This window comes from Limulus polyphemus, unplaced genomic scaffold (genome assembly GCF_000517525.1).
Source record: "Limulus polyphemus unplaced genomic scaffold, Limulus_polyphemus-2.1.2 Scaffold215, whole genome shotgun sequence".
In the NCBI taxonomy this organism is placed as follows: Eukaryota; Metazoa; Arthropoda; class Merostomata; order Xiphosura; family Limulidae; genus Limulus; species Limulus polyphemus.
The window spans coordinates 133,289-153,549 of NW_013665825.1; the positions used below are offsets into that span (position 1 = coordinate 133,289).

The 20,261-nt window shown below is 33.2% G+C and overlaps 1 protein-coding gene across 3 annotated transcripts in view; it reads left to right on the plus strand.

Moving 5' to 3' along the window:
* LOC106478478 (nephrin-like) overlaps positions 1–20,261 on the plus strand; it is a 130,453-nt gene that overhangs the window by 59,934 nt on the left and 50,258 nt on the right. For all 3 annotated transcript variants that reach the window (XR_002609913.1, XM_022382079.1, XM_022382080.1), the window contains exons 4-5: positions 2,503–2,613; positions 3,705–3,905. Coding sequence is in view for 2 of the 3 variants with exons in the window: in XM_022382079.1 (XP_022237787.1) it covers positions 2,503–2,613; positions 3,705–3,905 (312 nt within the window). In the remaining variant the exon portion in view is untranslated. The remainder of the gene's footprint in view (positions 1–2,502; positions 2,614–3,704; positions 3,906–20,261) is intronic.

The window sequence follows — 20,261 nt, forward strand, 5'->3', positions numbered from 1 at the left end:
TTTTTATTACCTTTACAAAACATTTTTATGTTATAAATTACATTTAGATGGATTATTTGATTAGTAACTTATTATACAGCGTCACTGATAAAATCCTATATTTGATATAATTGATACTTGAAACCGTCGGTACTTGGTAAACTCCATAATTACAGAATTGAAGAAAAAAGAAGACAGTTGTACGTTTCACAATTGTTTGAAACAATTTTTTTTTTGCACTTGTTATATATTTATACATGCTTGCTTCTTGTCATCCCTCTGATTATAAGAAATAAAAAAAGACTGTCACAACTGAAATAAAATGTTGTTAATAACAGAAAATTGTAAACTGCGAAGATTTACGAACTGTTATGATAAATCTGATATATGATAAGGTAGATTTAAGCCGTCGAAAGTTAGACAAGTATAATTACTGGGAGTGGTTTGAACTGTTGGAAAAATATAGATTCAGCCACACATTGAGTTGTCTTTTATTGTACATTAACTAAATGTAGTTTAGCGCCAAAGGAATTGAGCACCAAGTCTTTAAACATTGTAAAACCCACTTAAAGACTATCATAGTAATTTACCCTCCTCGTAGTTTTATTGGTAAACAGGTTTTTGCATTGGTACAGCTTTTGCCAGTGAAATTTGTGTTTGTAGATTCTCACCTGTTACAAAACATCCACTTTGCTTATCATGACTGGAATACGACTTGTTGCAGGATTCTTTTTGTATGGTCCTGGTACTCCAAGCTGGTCCATTGTTACGAAGAGTGCTATACATTATATATATTTCAGCTTAGTATGCATTAGTACAATGTGCTTATATACTACTATCATAGAACAATTTGAACACTTTTCTCCTTATTTATTACATACACAGTGATACGTATTTTTGTTGACAAAAATACATATTTGCGGGAGTGGTGGAAAGAAGACTTGAATGTTGCCCGGGCATCAAAGGGCATGCTCACATCACAGACAGTACTTAGTCTGGTTCCTTTGTATGTATATATATGCAGAACCTGCTTGTGTTAAATCTGTGGTTAAAAACAAATGGATTCCGTTGAATGTAATTATATCAAAACAACTAGTTAGGAGGGAGCTTTTAACGATACAGACTAACCACCTAGCCATGCCCAGTTTTAACGATACAGACTAACCACCTAGCCATGCCCAGTTTTAACGATACAGACTAACCACCTAGCCATGCCCAGTTTTAAAGATACAGACTAACCACCTAGCCATGCCCAGTTTTAACGATACAGACTACCCACCTAGCCATGCCCGGGCCTAAGTTACAACGTTTCCACCTCCTTATGTCATCATCAAGTTAAGAGTGACTTTTGAACAATGCATAAATCGTCGCATAAATTAACCAAGAATTTTCTTCTTTCGACCTTGAAGAGCTTTCTTTAATTATGTCGCTCGGTCCCATTTTATGTCCCACTGAAGTTACGGGACAATGTTTCAGAATGTGCAAGAACCTACACGTAACAAGATTAATTAGAATATTCACAGGGTATGAAGAGAGTATGATTATAGTATGTTTAACTGGAACTAATAAGTGTTAGTAATCGTATTTCAGTTTTATGATTTTACTTTCATGACTTCTTTCGAATGGAAATTTCAAGGGGATAACTGCCTCTGTGTCTCGTTGGCTCAGCTGTAAACTTAAGGGCTAAAATCCGAGGTTCTATTTCTACCAGGTTTACATGAAAAAACAGAACCAAGGATTTATATTACACAAGCTTTAATGACTGATTCATTTATTGGATAATCTATGTTTAGGTTTGTTCTTCTAATATATCTTTTTTCACGTTAGAAAAAAGTTTCTTAAATTACCACCTAAAATCATTTAAGTATTCACCAGTTGTAAAAGGTATGATTTTAAACTTTGATTAGTTGTTTCCTTGGCGTATTTTTTATTGATTATATTAAGTTTTGGATACCTAGTGTGATGGATTATGCCACATAGTAAAATAATTATTATTATAGTGTTTCCTTTCGGATAGAAAAAAATCTTGAGAGTTGTGTCACAAAATTTAACTTGGTGATGTTGAAAGTTGGTTAAGTATTGAAAACCAGTAGACTTAGTATACGGAAAATAAGTTTTATTTGTCTGAGTGTATATATAAATATCATAAGCTGGAGACTACACTGTTATGTGTTACGTTTTCTATTGACTATTTTAACGATTATATATAGTCTTTATCGTAAATATGTTTTAATAGAAGCTTTACCATCTTTCACCACAATATTAATTCTATTGAGTCTAAATTACACCTCACTAATTGTTATTCTAGTCGATATAAGAACTGATTTGTAACCTACCAGCACGTTGACAACATAAGGAAATGAACTGTGTCCAGTAATACCATCAAATAAGTTCTGTAAAAATATGTTTAAGGACAGTTAACTATAACCACTATTTGTCTAATGTATTGCTCTCTTTCTCGGCGTTCTACAGAGACATTTTCTTCGAGGATTGTCTTTAACTTATTTTGCATTCCGTTTTCAGCGCCCCCTACGAGTGTTGTCATCGTCGATCAGAACAATCAACGACTGAGAAATATTATAGGGCCTTACAATGAAGGTTCGAGGATTGTTCTTCGGTGTATCGCGGAAGGAGGTGAGAAGAAATAGAATCTTCGAAATATGAAAGTAATTTCAGAATGATGCTGTATGATATATTGAATGAATGAGTGTGGTGAGTTGGTTGTCTGAATGATGCTGTAAGATATATTGAATGAATGAGTGTGGTGCGCTCGTAGTGTGTTATAATGGGCTTCACTATGTTTGAGACAACCATCTCACCTCACCCATTCATTCAATATATCTTACAGCATCATTCAGACAACCAACTCACCACACCCATTCATTCAATATATCTTACAGTATCATTCAGACAACCAACTCACCACACCCATCCATTCAATATATCATACAGCATCATTCAGACAACCAACTCGCTTCACCTATTCATTCAATATATCTTACAGCATCATTCAGACAACCAACTCACCACACCCATTCATTCAATATATCTACAGCATCATTCAGACAACCAACATAAAAATCTTGAACAACCAATTATTCAAGTAAAGCTCAAAAGAAACCTTACACAGTTGTAAAATGTATAAATTCAATATTTTTCAAACATCAACCAAATTCATTTTTAAGTTTCTGTCAAGCGCTCTTACTGGACTCTGAAAGTTGATTCTTAAATCAAGTTGCGAATATTTTTATTGTTGTTAATAACACATTTTATAAGAATATAAAATGACAACCGTATATCAAGACTTTACAGCTGCCTTCACTTGCACTAGATTCTTTGACTTACCCTCTCCTGTACGAGTTTTGTGCGCATTCTAAAAATTGGCAGTTTTTTTAATTAGTTTTTAAGAGTCTTTGTAAACACATTTTCAGCAAATGTAAACTTAGTTTTGAAAAATATGTATTTTGTTTGTTCAGTATCTTTACGCTAAATTTTTGGGGTTCATTCCCTGCGATGGGTACAGCACGGACAGAATATTATGCAACTGTGTGTTTAACAAGTTTGTACATAACATAACACTCGACAAAATGTTAACGCGCTCAAACTGTTTGTTATTGTCATTGGACATCATTTCCCGATGATTCCAAAGAAAAAAAAATGACATTTAAGTTCTTTGTAGAAAAGTATTTGAGAAATTTTGAATGTCAAAATGCCTTATTATGCAGGAAAACCTCCTCCAGCAGTTACTTGGTGGCGGAGCTCAGTATTGATAGACAACCATTACATGCAAATAGACAGCGACAAAGTTGAGAATCAGCTATTTATTGACCTTAATCGTCAAGATTTCAACATGTCTCTGACGTGCCAAGCTTCGAACACAAACCTCACATCTCCAAAGAACGTTTCAGTGAACGTCGACATGAATTGTGGGTACCATCTCAGATATAGTTTGCTAAAGTTATATATTTATTCAACTCTTAATTAGGCATTATTCATGTGTAATTTGAGAAACAATATTATTTGCTTGAATGATTTTACTATATATATATATATATTACAATTAATTTTAGATTAACTTGAAATATTTATGTTGTAAGTCTCAAACATTTGATATTTATTTTAAACAAAATTGTCATGGTTTATTATTTAAAATTGTACTTGCTTCAGTTGATGCCAAAACGTAAGCTATTTGATTGGTTAGTGGCCATCTTTTTGTTTGTATTTGAAGTATGCTATTAATATTTAAACAGCAAAATGCATTTCGGAAAGGAGAAGAGAACTTTCAAATATGAAGAAACAAATTAATGAGATGAATATTGTATCTAAAACTTCAGTCAAGACACGTGTGTACTAGCTAGGAATACATTCACTCGCTTCAAGAACCATTTTAACGATTTCTGCTCTTTCAAACGCCTTGAACGTGACTAGAGGTGGTATTTAAAACAAACATACACTGACAGTATCTTTGGAGGTTTGCTTGTCACTATTTGTTAAAGTGTACAAAGCTCTATACCCTTTAAATCATTCATGAACATTCTTTGATTGAGTTAGGAAAGTATCTACTTTAGAAGGTTCCATATAATTCGAGGGTGAGTTTTAAAAAGTAATGAATCAGGTAGGAAGTTTGAAGAGGATTGCAATAGAGTTGTGTACTCGAAGCTCTATTAAGAAAATTTATTAAATTATTTGTAACAACTATTACTACGGAAACTGTACTGTACTTCAACGCTTTTTCTTACAAGCACAAAAGAAACGTATTTGATTAAAATTGCAGATATATATATATATTGTAAAAATAGAAAGATTACGTGACAATGTATTTAAACATGCTGTATACAGTGGTTAATTTATCTTATTACCAGACATGTTCGCTTATTTATACTTGTAGCATATAAAAATACTGTTTAAGCAATACCCAGTTTATGAGCCGATTTAGCTATTTATAACAAAATAATTTTGTAACAAATCTTTGAAGACAGACTCAGAACCATTCATGATAGGTCGAGTCCAGTCCAGTGGTTAGCGTGCCGGACTATGGAGATGAGGTTCCTCGTTTCATGTTCAGGTACTGCATGTTCGCGTTCATGTTCATGTTCGCGCCTTGCAATTTCAAGCTGTGGATGCGTGATAAAAGTGACGGTCACATCCTACTATTCGGTCAGACAATATTAGCTCAAGGGTTCGCGGTAGGTGGTTTTGAGACTTGAAATTTTGGTACGAATAACAGAAATATACTTAATGTAGCTTTGCGCGAAATCAAATAAACCATACATGATATTTGTACCTCCGCTTCTAACAGTGGTCTTTTCCTATGATAATGTCGGTAGCATTCTCTCCTCTTAATGTTGCTTCTTCTCGCATTAGTGTCGCTATTCATCCTCTATATGTGTCCATTCGTTTAATAATATCGGTAGCATTCTCTCCTCTTAATGTTGCTTCTTCTCGCATTAGTGTCGCTATTCATCCTCTATATGTGTCCATTCGTTTAATAATATCGGTAGCATTCTCTCCTCTTAATGTTGCTTCTTCTGTATTAGTGTCGCTATCATCCTCTATATGTGTCCATTCGTTTAATAATATCGGTAGCATTCTCTCCTCTTAATGTTGCTTCTTCTCGTATTAGTGTCGCTACTGCATCCTCTGTTTCTGTTATGGTGTTGGTAATTTTAGTTTAAACGTTCCTAAAATTTAATTGGCATTCATTTTAAGGAAAGAACCGGGTATGGTAAAAAAATAAATATTTTCATCCTGCTCGTGGTTGAAAGATATTAATACTTGATGAGAGGTATTGAAGCTAGATATGAAAATATGTTGCTAATATTTACTACACTTGGGGTGGTGGTAGTCATGGGCGAAGCCGGAAGTCTTGATGAGTGCTGTCTTCCTGTTGATGTAAAGTTGTCATCTCTCCCTGTCTTAAGTGAATTTCTGTCATGTGGTGGTCCTGCTTAATTGGAGGTGTTTTGACGGAAGCACCCTGTTCAAAGTAATATTATTATTTCTCTCTCTCTTTTTCTTATATATATATATGTGTGTGTGTGTGTGTGTGCGTGTGTTTATTGACTAAACATATATATAGTTATAAATAAATTTACATATTAAAGATTTAAACTATAAATAGCCTGATCAGATGGATGCTAAGGCTGTAAGTTTGGTTTAAAATGAAATTAATTGTTTTGATGCCAATTGTCTTTTGAATCCTCTAAATGTGCCCTTTTCTTTTATAATGCTGTTAGTCTCTCCCCTGTAATTGGTATTTTTCCTCCTCATATCGATGTCGCTAGTGCATCCTCTAAATGGGTTCTTTCCTCTGATGATGATGCTAGCATTACCTCTATATCTGACCTTTCCTCTGACCATTGTTGCGTAATGTTTTAGTAAAAATAATTCAAACAATTATTACGCAGATGAAAAATAGCCGTGGCAGTTCTTTCTGCGATATTAAATTGATGTTTTTAGTTTCCAAAACGAACTTATTTCTTAGATTTTTCGTGTTGGTAATGGGTTGCGACGCTAAAGAATAAGAAGTTATTTCTGATGTTTTTTCGCTTCAAAACAACGATATTTGATAATAGACTTTTTATCTGAAAAGCTACAAAAACAACAACAAAGAAAAACAAAAACGGAGTTGCACAAAACTGTTTAACCTTGAAAGTGCCCTTCGGCGAGAAAATACGTGTAATTCGGATATACAACAACAAAAATGTTAGCTCGATTTATACAACGATACAAAAACGTACTCTCAATAAAATGGCTTATTTCTTTCTTTGTAATGGGAAATATTTGATCAACATTTGCTTAGTATTTCACGCCACAGACGGCAAGGACCACTTCAAATTTCAGCTACTTATTGATTTTAAAGCTACTATAATGTTTTCAAGAAACCAGGATGTTACAGTGTAGTTGGTGACCTTAATTTAGTGATTTCTACTATACTTATCTATCGTGCGTGTCTTGACAAAGATACAATCATTACTAAGTTATAGTGTTACTTGCACTTGATCTAACATTAGCTGATGTCGTAGCCAAGTTTTTTTCACAATAGCCATCTGAACCTTTACCATCTGCGTGCAACTGGCTATGTTATTATCGTAGATTGGTTCACTGTTTTGAGGGGACCGTAGAACAAGATTACTCTGGTTCTTTCCAGTTTCTTGTCGACACAATCGCTGGAATTGTGAATGTACACGTAGTAAGTGTTAGCTATATTTATGATACTATGTTTTTGAAAAGACGTATGAGTTAAAAAACAATCGTAGATATATATCAACTTTGATGAAAGCTGATAACCATTCAAAGTTTGGTATTGGCTAATGGTTAGATGAACAATGTTTGGTATTGGCTAATGGTTAGATGAACAATGTTTGGTACTGGCTAATGGATTAAGATGAAAGCTGATAACCATTCAAAGTTGAGCACTATCACACCTACTGTATTACTCTTCTAAACCAACTGTAGCATTTCCCCATTGTTAATATGGGCAACAGTAGATAACCACGACTTCACTGTAGATCACACATGGCTAACTTTATCACTTCCTGCTGATTCCAATCCACTTTTGGAGGTCTAACTTCCCAAAGTGCTCAGAATAACGCTTTCCTTAATTGGCATTTCTATGTTCACAAATACTTTCTCCATCTACATATTGTTACATTATGCATTTATATATTCACGTATTATTATGTATATATTATATTATGAATATATGTTTATGTATAACAGTTTGTATTTTTGAATCCTATGGTAACGTACGCATAGAGCTAGTTTTTTTATATTTTATGAATGCGAGTTACATATTAGAATTTTCATGAGCTTTAAGATTATTTCACCTCTTTAGGTGACTGTATTGTATCTTTCTTATATTTCTATAGTAGAAAGAATAGTATTCTCACTAATTCAGGCACACAATAGAAGAGAAAAATCATGTCCTCAATGAAAAAAGTTATATAGTTCGCATGCAACTTTCGCTTTTCAACCGATATCACAGGTGAACAACATGGCTCACCTAATTTTTAAGCTAAAAGAAGAATACAGGTGTTATAATAACGATATCTTTGAAAGAAGGTTTTTATCATGTTAGATTAAAATGATTAATTTTATCATCAAAGTTTCATTATAGACACGATACAATCGAATACAATAAACTGCTGTTAAAATAAAATGATAAAATTTTCATCAAAAATGTTTCAAACCTTTCATGAGATGAAAAATTCAGTTTTTGACTTGAGGTACATGATTGCCAAGAAATCTAACAGAAAAAGGCTTAAGAATTACGCATTTGATAATTCTTATATTTTCAGGCTTTAATGTCTTTGAAAAATATATATTTTTATGAATAACAATAGACAGAGAGAGAGAGGTCTATAACACTTTATCTTATAAGAAATATGACGATATTTTAAACTATTCTTCATTTTAACGTGAGTCCTTTACTTCGTTATTTTTTTCCTTAGAATTCCGCTCGATTTCGCCTTCTTATGATTCTTAATACTTTTTATTCTTTGTGGTATCTCAGTCATAATCGTTAATTTTCTCCATAAATAGAGAGTGAAAAGCGATGAATTATATTCGGAATTCAAATAAACAAAAAAATTAAGATAAAATCTGAAATATACTTCACACTGAGGGTACATCAATTTCTTTTAGACGGTAGGGTAGACGACGATATAGAAGATCTGCTCTCGTTGAACAATAGGAAGTCTTAGACGTTATTAGCGGCCGGTCACAAAGCATTAGAAATCTGTCACTGTCAGGCTCGGGGGATTGAGCTCACCCAGCTTCGTCTTGGTAGGCAGTTTAAAGACCAGAACGTAAACTAGAAGGATGAAACCTAAAAACGTATACGATGGAGTGCAACTTAGCGGTGCTTAAACTTTGATAACTTCGTTGATTTTGTTGCATCAACACTTTTAAAAGTGTTTAAACAAGTTATTTTCTGTTTAATTAGAATTCGTGATAAAAAAAAATGTTGAAAAAATTAGACCATAAATGAACTGACGTACATATTTTTTTTTCAATTTTGGAAAAGGCACGTTGAGAAGATTAATTCAAAAATCGTACACATTGTCGACCTAATGATACGCCACATAGATGGGAAGTAATATGTATAAGATCGTATATTATTTGCCATTGATATTATGAATAACAAAACTATCACTACTTAAATGTTACTAACAAATCTACAGGCAGACAACAATAGCACATACAAATAGAGTATCTTCTAGTGGTCAAAGTAAAGTCCGTCATTATTAATAACACACAAGACCAGGAATTTTCAATCTACACATTTCCGTTAAACAGCCGTGTCAGAGACCTCTAGGGCTCAGTTTGTTTGGTTTTCTTTACTACAAAGGTACGTCCATGGTTCGCTTCCCGTTCCAGTAAAAAAAACACGTTATACGCACTTTGACCCTTGAGTGCATTATACAAGTGGTTGTAAAAGTTACTATTCGAATAGAGTTGCCCGAGAGTTGGTTGTGAATGTTGTTGGCTATTTATCTGCCACCTCTTTTAGTCTATCAGCTCAAATTTAGGGAAAGATAGAACAGTTATCCCTTGTGTTCTTCCAGTTTAGAATTACTTCAGCACCATTTAGTCAGAATTTAAGTTTTTACATGCTCTTTTTTTCTTTTTTAACAGATTTCCTTTTACATTTCCGGACTGTGTTGGCGCATTCATTGTTTGAACGTTTATGTGAGAGAGCGAACGAAATAGGAATCTAAACAAGTGACGTAATAGATTCAATCTAATGTTAGCATTAACTCAAGGTTTTGTTCTTTCTAGGTATGGCCTAGTGGTTATTGTGCCGATTTGTGGACCTGAGAGTTTAGAATTACTTCAGCAATATGACAACAATAGGTAATCACCGGAAGAAGGTGATTACCCATTGTTGTCATATTGCTGAAGTAATTCTAAACCGGAAGAAGGTGATTACCTATTGTTGTCATATTGCTGAAGTAATTCTAAACCGGAGAAGGTGATTACCTATTGTTGTCATATCACCTTAACTCACTTAACTTCACCATGAATCAAAATATATAAATTATAATTAATACTTTTGTACTATGTTTGATTTATTTAAGTAAATTTACTCAATAAATTCCTCGATCAGTTAATCTTTAAAAGACGTTCGTTTGTTATTAAGTAGAGCACTGTACTATTTAATTGTATATATATATATATATGGTGGGTTGGATTTCAGTTAACTCTTCAACGAATTTTAATTACTAACGCTTAGACAGTTTTGTTTGCAGAATGTGAATAATTGTTAAAAATAACATTATAGTTTAAAATAATATCAAAAACTTATGACAGATAAAACTTTAAAAGTTTTACATTCAAGAATAAGTCTGAAATTATTTTAGTTAGTGCATCATTAAACTGAGAAACTTAATAATTTGCTGGAAAGAGAAAATATTAAAATCGTCTTACAAATTTTCTATTTAATACCTTGTGTCAGTATACAGGATTGTGTTTATCTTAATCAGAAACAGTCATTACTTTGATTGTAAATAGTATAGTAAAAATTTCAAAGTGTTTACTATTGAAGCAGGTGAAGTAAAGTCTTTTGATGGTAAAATTTGTGATAAAACATCACATAGAAATTTAAAATAAATTTGTAAATACATCATTTTTTGTTTATACACTTCATTCGGTGTTTGTTCTAAGCCACTATTGACGAGGAAATAGCTAATAAGCGGAGTTGTGTATTTTAGTACTTCATTTACTGTTTGTTGTAAGTCATTATTGACGGGGAGCTGTTGACTTATTCGCAAAGTTGCGTTCTTTAGTACTTCATTTACTGTTTGTTGTAACCCATTATTGGCGGAGAGTTGGCTTATTATCAAACATTATGTATGTGTTTAAACAGCTCAATTACTGTTTGTTGTAAGCCTCTATTGACGAGGACTTTGGGTCAATGGCAGAATTCATTTGATCAACAAGATTTCAGCATCGAACTTCTTAAACCATTGTGTGTAGATACTAACCTTAGTGGACAAACTAATGCTTATTAAACTGATATAATCGATTCAAAATTTACCTTGTTCAAAAACACACGTAGTTAAGTCACCTAAGAATAAAAATCATGAAAAAAAATTGGTCGCTTGTTTCTTTGTGAAGTGACTGAAGCCTTAGATTTTTATAGGAATAAATGTTTTCCTTTATGGGTGAAACCAGTATTTTCCTTGTTTAACAACAATGTGTAGAGGGGCTCAAAAGCAATAGGACAGTGATCAATCATAAATGTAATGTGTTCTTTTCTTTGCATTGCAGGTTTCAGAGGGCCCATCCCATTTACGTTTGTTTGTTTTTGATTGTTTGTTTTGTTTGTTTTTTTGAATTTCGCGCAAAGCTACACGAGGGCTATCTGCGCTAGCCGTCCCTAATTTAGCAATGTAAGACTAGAGGGAAGGCAGCTAGTCATCACCACCTACCTCCAACTCTTGGGCTACTCTTTTACCAACGAATAGTGGGATTGATCGTCACATTATAACGCCCCCACGGCTGAAAGGGCGAGCATGTTTGATGGGACGGGGATTCGAAACCGCGACCCTTAGATTACGAGTCGAGCGCCCTAACCACCTGGCCATGCCGGGCCATTTACGTTTGTATTTACGGTGCCTTATTTTGATAGAGACTGCTGTCATTAAATACATTTTTCTTTTATGCGTCTAAGTCTTATTACTTTTGGGCCACTCCGTAAATAACCATTTATACAATCACATTTGATGAGTATATTTTAATGCGGCTATGCATACAGTAGTTGTAGGTTTAGTTTATATTTTTATTACATAATTCAGATTTTCTAGGTTAAAAATTATCAAAGGGTTTAGGTACAGTTTTGAATATGTATTTTCTTGCACTTGATGTCGACTTATTCTATGATTTAAAATGTGAATGGTGAATATAGCTACACTGAAAAAAAAATTGTTGCCAATGAGTAACACATGGATAAAGGCAATAAAAGTAAAAGTAAAAAGCATTTTTACAACAACGTTATTTTCAAATATGCTAGTGAAGTAAAACCACATAGAACTTGTTCAGTACCACGAGAGGTCAAATCCACACAGGCCTGGCTTGTTCAGTGGACATCTAGCTCGAACTTGTCACATACAATAAGACATAAAATTCTATGTGTTCATGGAATTTACAATACTAGATCTAATTCAATTTGTATGTTAGCCATTTATAATACTAGACAGAGCTACGAAGTTTTGAGACAGCTATTTGTGGGATAATATATTTATTTCTGCACGACGTTTCTTCTCTAACAGTGAAACTTGATCACGTACAACACTAGAGACGAAACATTGTACAGAAATAAATACATTTTCCCACAAATATCTATTTCAAAATTTCGTATTGTTCGTAAGTTAAGTGGTTACTTCTATAAAAGCAAATAGACAGATTTATGTAGTCAGTTTCTTATATAGTAATAATTACATTGTCCAAATGTAATAGGTACGTACATGAAGCCTTACGTATGATAATTTTGTTGGTGCTGAGAACCATATTGTCCCTATTATAGGCCGATCTCGAATATAAGGCGACCCAATTTTCAGAAATCGTGGGATAGAAAAGAAATTGAGTGTCATAACGTCCTTTTTTAGGGCCGCAAAATCAGTATTTTAACTGAACAGTCTGCAAGTAGATTAGTTGCAAGAATTAGCGATGACTTTGAGCGAACATTTGGCGCGCATACGTAGACATATGCTATCTGGACATTCAGGAATGCGACAGGCTAGATAAAGGGAAGAGGCCTGTGGTTGACCACAATTATAAGGCGACTTTGGATTTTAAAACCTAAATATTAATCAAAACACTTCGCCTTATAACCGGGCCAATGCGGTAATTCCCTAAGGCCCAACCTTGTAAGGCGTTCTTGGGATAAGAACCGAAAATACTGCTAACAATGAGGATACCAAATTGATGACCTAAGACAGAGTGGTTATAAAAAATTTTTGTTGTTTGCTTGTACTTAAAACTATGAATAATTATTATTTATTGTAAATTTTTTATTGAAGATTTTAGCAACGCCTCCAGAAGTTATATAATTTATATTTAGTTGGTGATCTGCCCTCCATTGGTTCAGCAGTAAGTCTGAATGCTTATAACGCTAAAAACTGGGTTTCGATACCCGTGGTGGGCACAGCACAGATAGCTCATTATGTAGCTCTATGATTTATTACAACCAGAAGTTATATAATTTATATTTAGTTGGCGATCTGGCCTCCAGTGGCTCAGCGGTAAGTCTGAATGCTTATAACGCTAAAAACCGGGTTTCAATACAGTTTACTTATTATGTAGCTTTATGATTAATTACAAACAAGTAACCATGACATTCTTAGTCTTATCATTATAAGAAAGTTGCTTATATGTGTCAAGTGTTTCTATAAATACTTATCTTATAAACCTAGATTCAAATTTCTATACCAATATTACGACATATTCGTCCTATCGATCACAGTTTGACAACTGTATTCAATCGAGATATACCAAAATCCAACCTTTTCTTAATGTGGGTTGAATTATTCACATTTTAGATCGTATGAAAGATCACTCTACCACATCGAAGTAAGGGAAGTCCTGTAATGAATTTTAAATTTGGGAATGGATATTCGAACGTGATTAGAAAACCTAAACTGAAAAATAAAATCAGTTTTAGCAATTCTTATTAAAAATTTAATTTCACGTTTCCTGAATAAATACTCCATTTTTTATGGTTGACTTATTTTTCATTTTTGCAATAATCTCTTAGTGGCTTGATCCTTCTAGTTGTGTGGCTCAAATTTGTGCAAGCGGTATTCTGAATGTTAATTTTGTGAACGTTGAATTTTTTATTTGTTCTTTAATCCAAGCTGAATAATTCTATTTTGATAAGATTCCATAGATTTTTCATTTTAATTATATCTTGACGCAATGATATCAGGCAGGTGGCAGCACTGTCTGTGTAGGGATGGCTCGGATTGTTCATCGAAATGGTATTTTAAATATCTCCTCAATAGGTCATCAGAACGTTACAATATTATACAGTGTGTCCTTCTAGAACAATATCTATGTAATGACTGAGTCACAAGTTCTGGGAATGTCTGTAAATATCATAGGAAAAAAATAGAATTTCTTATTCTTCTTCCTCTTTTTTTGCTTCATTTTTTATTACATGATAACTAAAAAAACCAAAGCAATGGTGTCGATCAATTTCACTGAGGTGACATAGTTTCAAACGGAGTATCTGCTTTTATAAGTATTATTAATAACTAGCCACCCAATGGCACAGCGGTATATCTGCGGACTTACAACGCTAGAAACCGGGTTTCGATACCCGTGGTGAGCAGATAGCTCTTGTGTTGCTTTGTGCATAATTAAAAACAAACAAACAATTAATAACTAGTTGTAATTTCAAAATAATCATAATTCTAGTGTAAACGATGTTATCATTACTCCTTGAAGTTAGCTTTCTTACAGAAATATGATGCTCCTTTATAAAGCTTAAGTACAGGGTGAAACAAGAATTATCAGCCAATAATATATAAACAATAAATATTACAGGGGGAGCCTCGTTGTATAATTACAACCTTCCTATGTCTATTGAAACACTGTATTAAAAAACAACAACAAGCAAGCAAGTAAATAAAACTTTTCAAAAAAGGAAGTAAAAGTAGGGATGGCTAATATCAGGCAAGAATTAACACATGGCAATATATATAACTATTTAATCATAGCTGAGTTTAATTTATCCTACTTTTGTCTGTTAAAATTCACTACGCTGTGTGCCTATGTTATTATGTTTACATTGTTTTGGAATTATTCATATCCCTACATTTACTTTCCTTTTTATAAAAGTTGTTATTAACTTGTAAAATATACGTTCACTGATATCTCTTTTAAAGACTATGATTATGTGCTACCAGTGTCAAGTCCTCTAGATGTATTGCATTACTTTATACTATTGAATTACAATAATTCATGAAACTGACATATTTGTAGTTAAAAATAAAGTTAAGATACTAATTTTAAAACTATTTTTCATATAGAAAAAGTCACGTATTAGGTGTTATCAACCAAATGGCATCTTATGTCCGGTCAGAAGCCCCAAAATTCAAACACATTATCAGTAATTTATAATTGCTGACCAAGGGGAGGACAATCAGTAGAAAGCACCCGTCGCTTACACGGCTACGTTGAAACAGTAAAGCAGTTATAACGCTTCCACAGCTGATAGCACAAAGAATGTTAAGGGGCATATCGCGGCTCGATTAGTGGACCTCGTGATCCATAGCCCGGCATGCTAACCACTTTTTAAGATTTCAACATCTACTATTACACTTGAGAATACTTTATAATGTTATTATTTTATAACTTCTCCCAACTTTTCTATCCGTCAGAACATAACAATCAAGCAAGTGAACACTAAGTAAACGAACATTTGTAGGTAGTATAAACTTAAGTAAACGAACATTTGTAGGTAGTATTAACTTAAGTAAACGAACATTTGTAGGTAGTATAAACTTAATTAAACGAACATTTGTAGGTAGAATAAACTTAATTAAACGAACATTTGTAGGTAGTATAAACTTAAGTAAACGAACATTTGTAGGTAGAATAAACTTAATTAAACGAACATTTGTAGGTAGTATAAACTTAATTAAACGAACATTTGTAGGTAGTATAAACTTAAGTAAACGAACATTTGTAGGTAGAATAAACTTAATTAAACAAACATTTGTAGGTAGTATAAACTTAAGTAAACGAACATTTGTAGGTAGTATAAACATAAGTTTTCCGCTGCAAGAAAAATCAGAAACTTTCCTAACGAATTCCAAAACGAATTAATTATTCATATTATATATCATCCACAGAAAAAGTCCAATCTCAAAATAATCCTACTTCTAACTGACTGCTTAGGGTGAGTTTCCAAACGTTAATACATTATTATCGGTTAAAGGAAGGTCGTTGTACCAAATATAACAAACTTTATGACAAATGAAATTACACTATATATATATATATTCAAATATTAATACAGCTACGGTACGAGATCTATGAGTTTGGCAAACTTAATTTAATACTTATATCCTGTACAACCTGTTTTTATGTAAGCCTCATAACAAAACAATGAAGGAAGTAGAAAGTGGCTAATACTTTTTTTTCAGCAAATCTAAATTAGTTTAAAGAAGTGGCAGAACTGTCTCATGTACAAATAAATTTATAAAGATCGTACATATTTTAATCAAATAGCGATTATAGACAAAAAATCTTACACTTTAAATTATTATATCTTAAAAAAATTACTTATTCAATGTTCAAACTTCATTAAATAAATCTTATGGTTCGTAATGTCCCTCTAGTGAAACTTATTTCTCCTAGGACAAACAGTTCGAGAATATGACGTGTTACTAGAGTCACGTGATACCTGCTGTCGTAACAATATAATCATTTTAAACACGCGCTTTTCTTTATAATCATGTTTTATTTTCTGCGGCATCTTTCAAGATTACTTTCTAAGTTGTGAAACGTGAGTCGCCTTCACTTCGTTGTTTAAATTACCCTTTTATTTATTTACAGGATGTTTCAGTAGTGTGTAATTAAATCACGCCTTAGGACGAAAGAAAAATATAATATATTGCTGAGTAAAGCATTTCAATACTTGGAGTCTCGTTTCAGAATTTCTACTGTTGAAGTAGCTTAGCTTTGTCGAAGTTAAAATACTCCCGCTCCATACCTTTAAGGACTTTAACAATTATAATAATTTCCTCAAATGAGGAAAAAAAAATATTGCAAAAAACTTATGATACTATGTTCTTACTTCACAAAAGATGATGAGGCTCTTGTTACGCCACACTTCTGATCGATTGATTATAAGTATTAGGTTTCTCACCCAGTATCAAAAATGTAAAAATTACAATTTTCTCAAATAGATGGAAATCATTTCAGTGTAATTTGCACAACTATGAAAGAACATCATTAGAATATGAACGTCAGTTATCGACTATCTTTCCTCGAATTAACGGCAAGAAAGCTGATAAACAACTCAATTAACGGCAGGAAAGCTGATAAACAATGACATTTACAATTAGTTTTTCACACTGCTGGTAAATTTCGAATCCTTTCCACTTACTGTTGTTTCTTCTATTTTCTGTCTGTGTGTTTTCAGTTAATCATAAAACATATTTCGGTTCTCTTTATTTGTATATTTTATTTTAGTAATATATGTCATATGTTAGTATAGCTACATTATAATAAGTACACTATATTAGAACAATAATGAAACAACAATGATATTTTATACATTGTTGGAGACACGTGCGACAGACTCGAGAGATGGAACATCACAATCAAGTTTATACTTCAATATCAAACAGTTTGTATGTATTAACCCTGAAGAAGCTGTAAAAGCGAAACGTTGGTAGTAATCAAAACAAAACAAATATATTTACATCTGTAATGTAAAGGTCATTTATCTAAACTTTTATCACAATGTGTAAATCCCTCCAGTAAGCACTACAAACTTTGAAAGAAAACGATCTAACTTCAAAATTAGCAAGAACACATCAAAACATACACACACACACACACACGTATTATAATAAGTTATATTATATTCCAATATAAAATAATACAGGGTGGTCCAAAATTGTCTTTCCTGTTTTAAAGTTTAATAATTAAATAACTAAAGAAATACAACCGTACAGTTTTCAACATATTGTAGCCCAACTCAAACAGTTCTCGGCACGTCTAACCGGTATTCGATTTCAGTCCACGCTGCAACATGTTTACAGTTACAGTGGCGATGGCGTAAGTTATCCTGGTCTTTAGCTCCAGTGTTTATTGTAGGTGTGCGATATCCTTAACATACCCCTATACTTCTTTCCTGTATTGGCGTATGTAATAACGATGCACCACAGTCATTAACTTGGTCTCTGCAAGCCAAACGACGCATTGAACCTTTTGTTGCACAGGGTAACACTACTCACTGGAGTGAAAAAACAAACAAATGTGTCAATAAAAACTGTTTCAGTTGAGCTGCAAGTTGTTGAAAACTGCATAGTTGTATTTCTTTAATTATTAAATTTTAAAATAGAAAATATAATTTTGGACCACCCTGTGTAACTAATGTGTCAACAATACAGTTAACAAGCATAAAATAAAATATAAGAGCTTTTAGAAAGATAGTAAGCAAAGAGAATACAAAAGAGGGTAATAAAGTACAATCACAGTCCTGCATGCTGATGTGATCTATACAGTTAAGATAGTTTTTGTCCCTGCAAGCTGATGTGATCTATACAGTTAAGATAGTTTTTGTCCCTGCAAGCTGATGTGATCTATACAGTTAAGATAGTTTTTGTCCCTGCAAGCTGATGTGACATATAAAGTTAAGGCGGCTTTTGCCCCTATAAGCTTATGTGACTTATACATTAAAGAGGGCTTTTGCCCCTGTAAGCTGATGTGACATATAAAGTTAAGACGGGTTTTTTCCCCTGTAAGCTGATGTGACTTATACAGTTAAGGCGGCTTTTGCCCCTATAAGCTTATGTGACCTATACATTAAAGGGGGCTTTTGCCCATGTAAGCTGATGTGACCTATACCGCTATTACCTATTACAACGCTAGAGACCGGGTTTCGATACCCGTGGTGGGCAGAGTACAGATAGCCCATAGTGTAGCTTTGTGTTTAACTTCCAGCAACAAAAAACAAAAACAAATCTTCCTACTTCGGGTTTCGAAACCCGGTTTTTTAGCATCTTAAGCCTGCAGACTTATCGCTTAGTCACTGAGAGGAAAGGAATGGATGCAGTAGGACCATTTATATGTGGGATAATGCAAGATGATCGTGCCATCGCTGTAGAAAGGCAACAAGGTGTTATGATAGCAGGGCATGAGTTAAAATATTTCAGAGACAATTTATAGAGATTAAAATATTATGCTATTAGCATAATGTTTCTAATGCAAATATGCTTCAAGAGCTCAAGTTATTTGCTCTCTAAGATACAATGAACATGTTGACATGTCTGTTGGAAGCTTACTTGAGGAATGGAGACAAAGGTGACGAAGCATTAAGAGCTTATTTCAGCAACACTGAGGCACGTCGCAGGCTATAGAGTGGTGAAATATATGGCTAATTGTATTGATTATTAAGACGGTCATTAGGTTAGTCTGACTGAGTTTCGATTTTCAATTTATCTATTTCATATCTACAGGTGGAACGTGCTGATATCACGTGTTTTCCGTAATAAAATATTGTTGTCCGTCAAAATCCCAAGTTCATTTGATCAAGATTATTTTTGTTTTTCTCTTCATCTTCTATGCTCTGAATCACTTTACAATAAACCTATATAGAAAATACATAGATGTTATGACAATTTGAGATGTTTTAAGAACTTAACCTACATGTTTTTTTATATTATTTTTTATGTTTCCCTTTTTATTTTTGTGTTGACTGCTATGCTTGCAGACATTTTATTTTAACAACTAGTAGTTTATTACTTGGCCTGTATTTTCTAGTTATTTTGAGGTATTGGCTGTTTCATTTTAGGCTAAATTAATAAAATACATCTTAATGATTTTAAGCCTATATAAATAGATTAAATTGTATCCAGCGTAATTCGTTCTATTCTTTACCGTTAAGTTTAACACACTATTTTAGATAGGCCTGAATACATGAATTTTACTTATATAAAGTAGACCAAAGCTGTTTTATCTGTCTACATTATTTTAGCTTAGTTTATTTCGTTCTGTTCTTCCTAAGATGTCAGTATTTAATAAAGTTTGTTAATGAATAATTCACGCATGGATAATATATGTTAGTCTAATCTAATTTGACTACCTGTTTCTTTCTTCTGAAGTAAATATATATAAATGTTACAACTGAACGTTTTGCTAAGATTCTTTAATGTTCGTAACAATATTGAATGATTACTAGCTTTTACGAATGATAAATCTAAACGCAGAACCGACCCTCAATAAAATTGTGGCTTGTTCGAACTCTTTCTATTTGGCGCCCATGCCCTTGTAAAATTGACAAGAACTATTAATTGCAACGTCTAGTTTTCTAAACGTGAATTTTATTTAACTGCTTTAATAAAGTTCTTCTTGTGCAAAGCCCAGTAATTTCTTGAGTTCGAAGTGATTTTTTACTCTCCACTATGCATAAACGTTTATTACAAGAAATAAAGGCCTGGCATGGCCAGGTAGTTAGGCTGCGGGTTGTGGATTCGAATCCCCGTAACACCAAACATGCTCGCCCTTTCAGCCGTGGGGGGCGTTATAGAGGTGACGGTCAA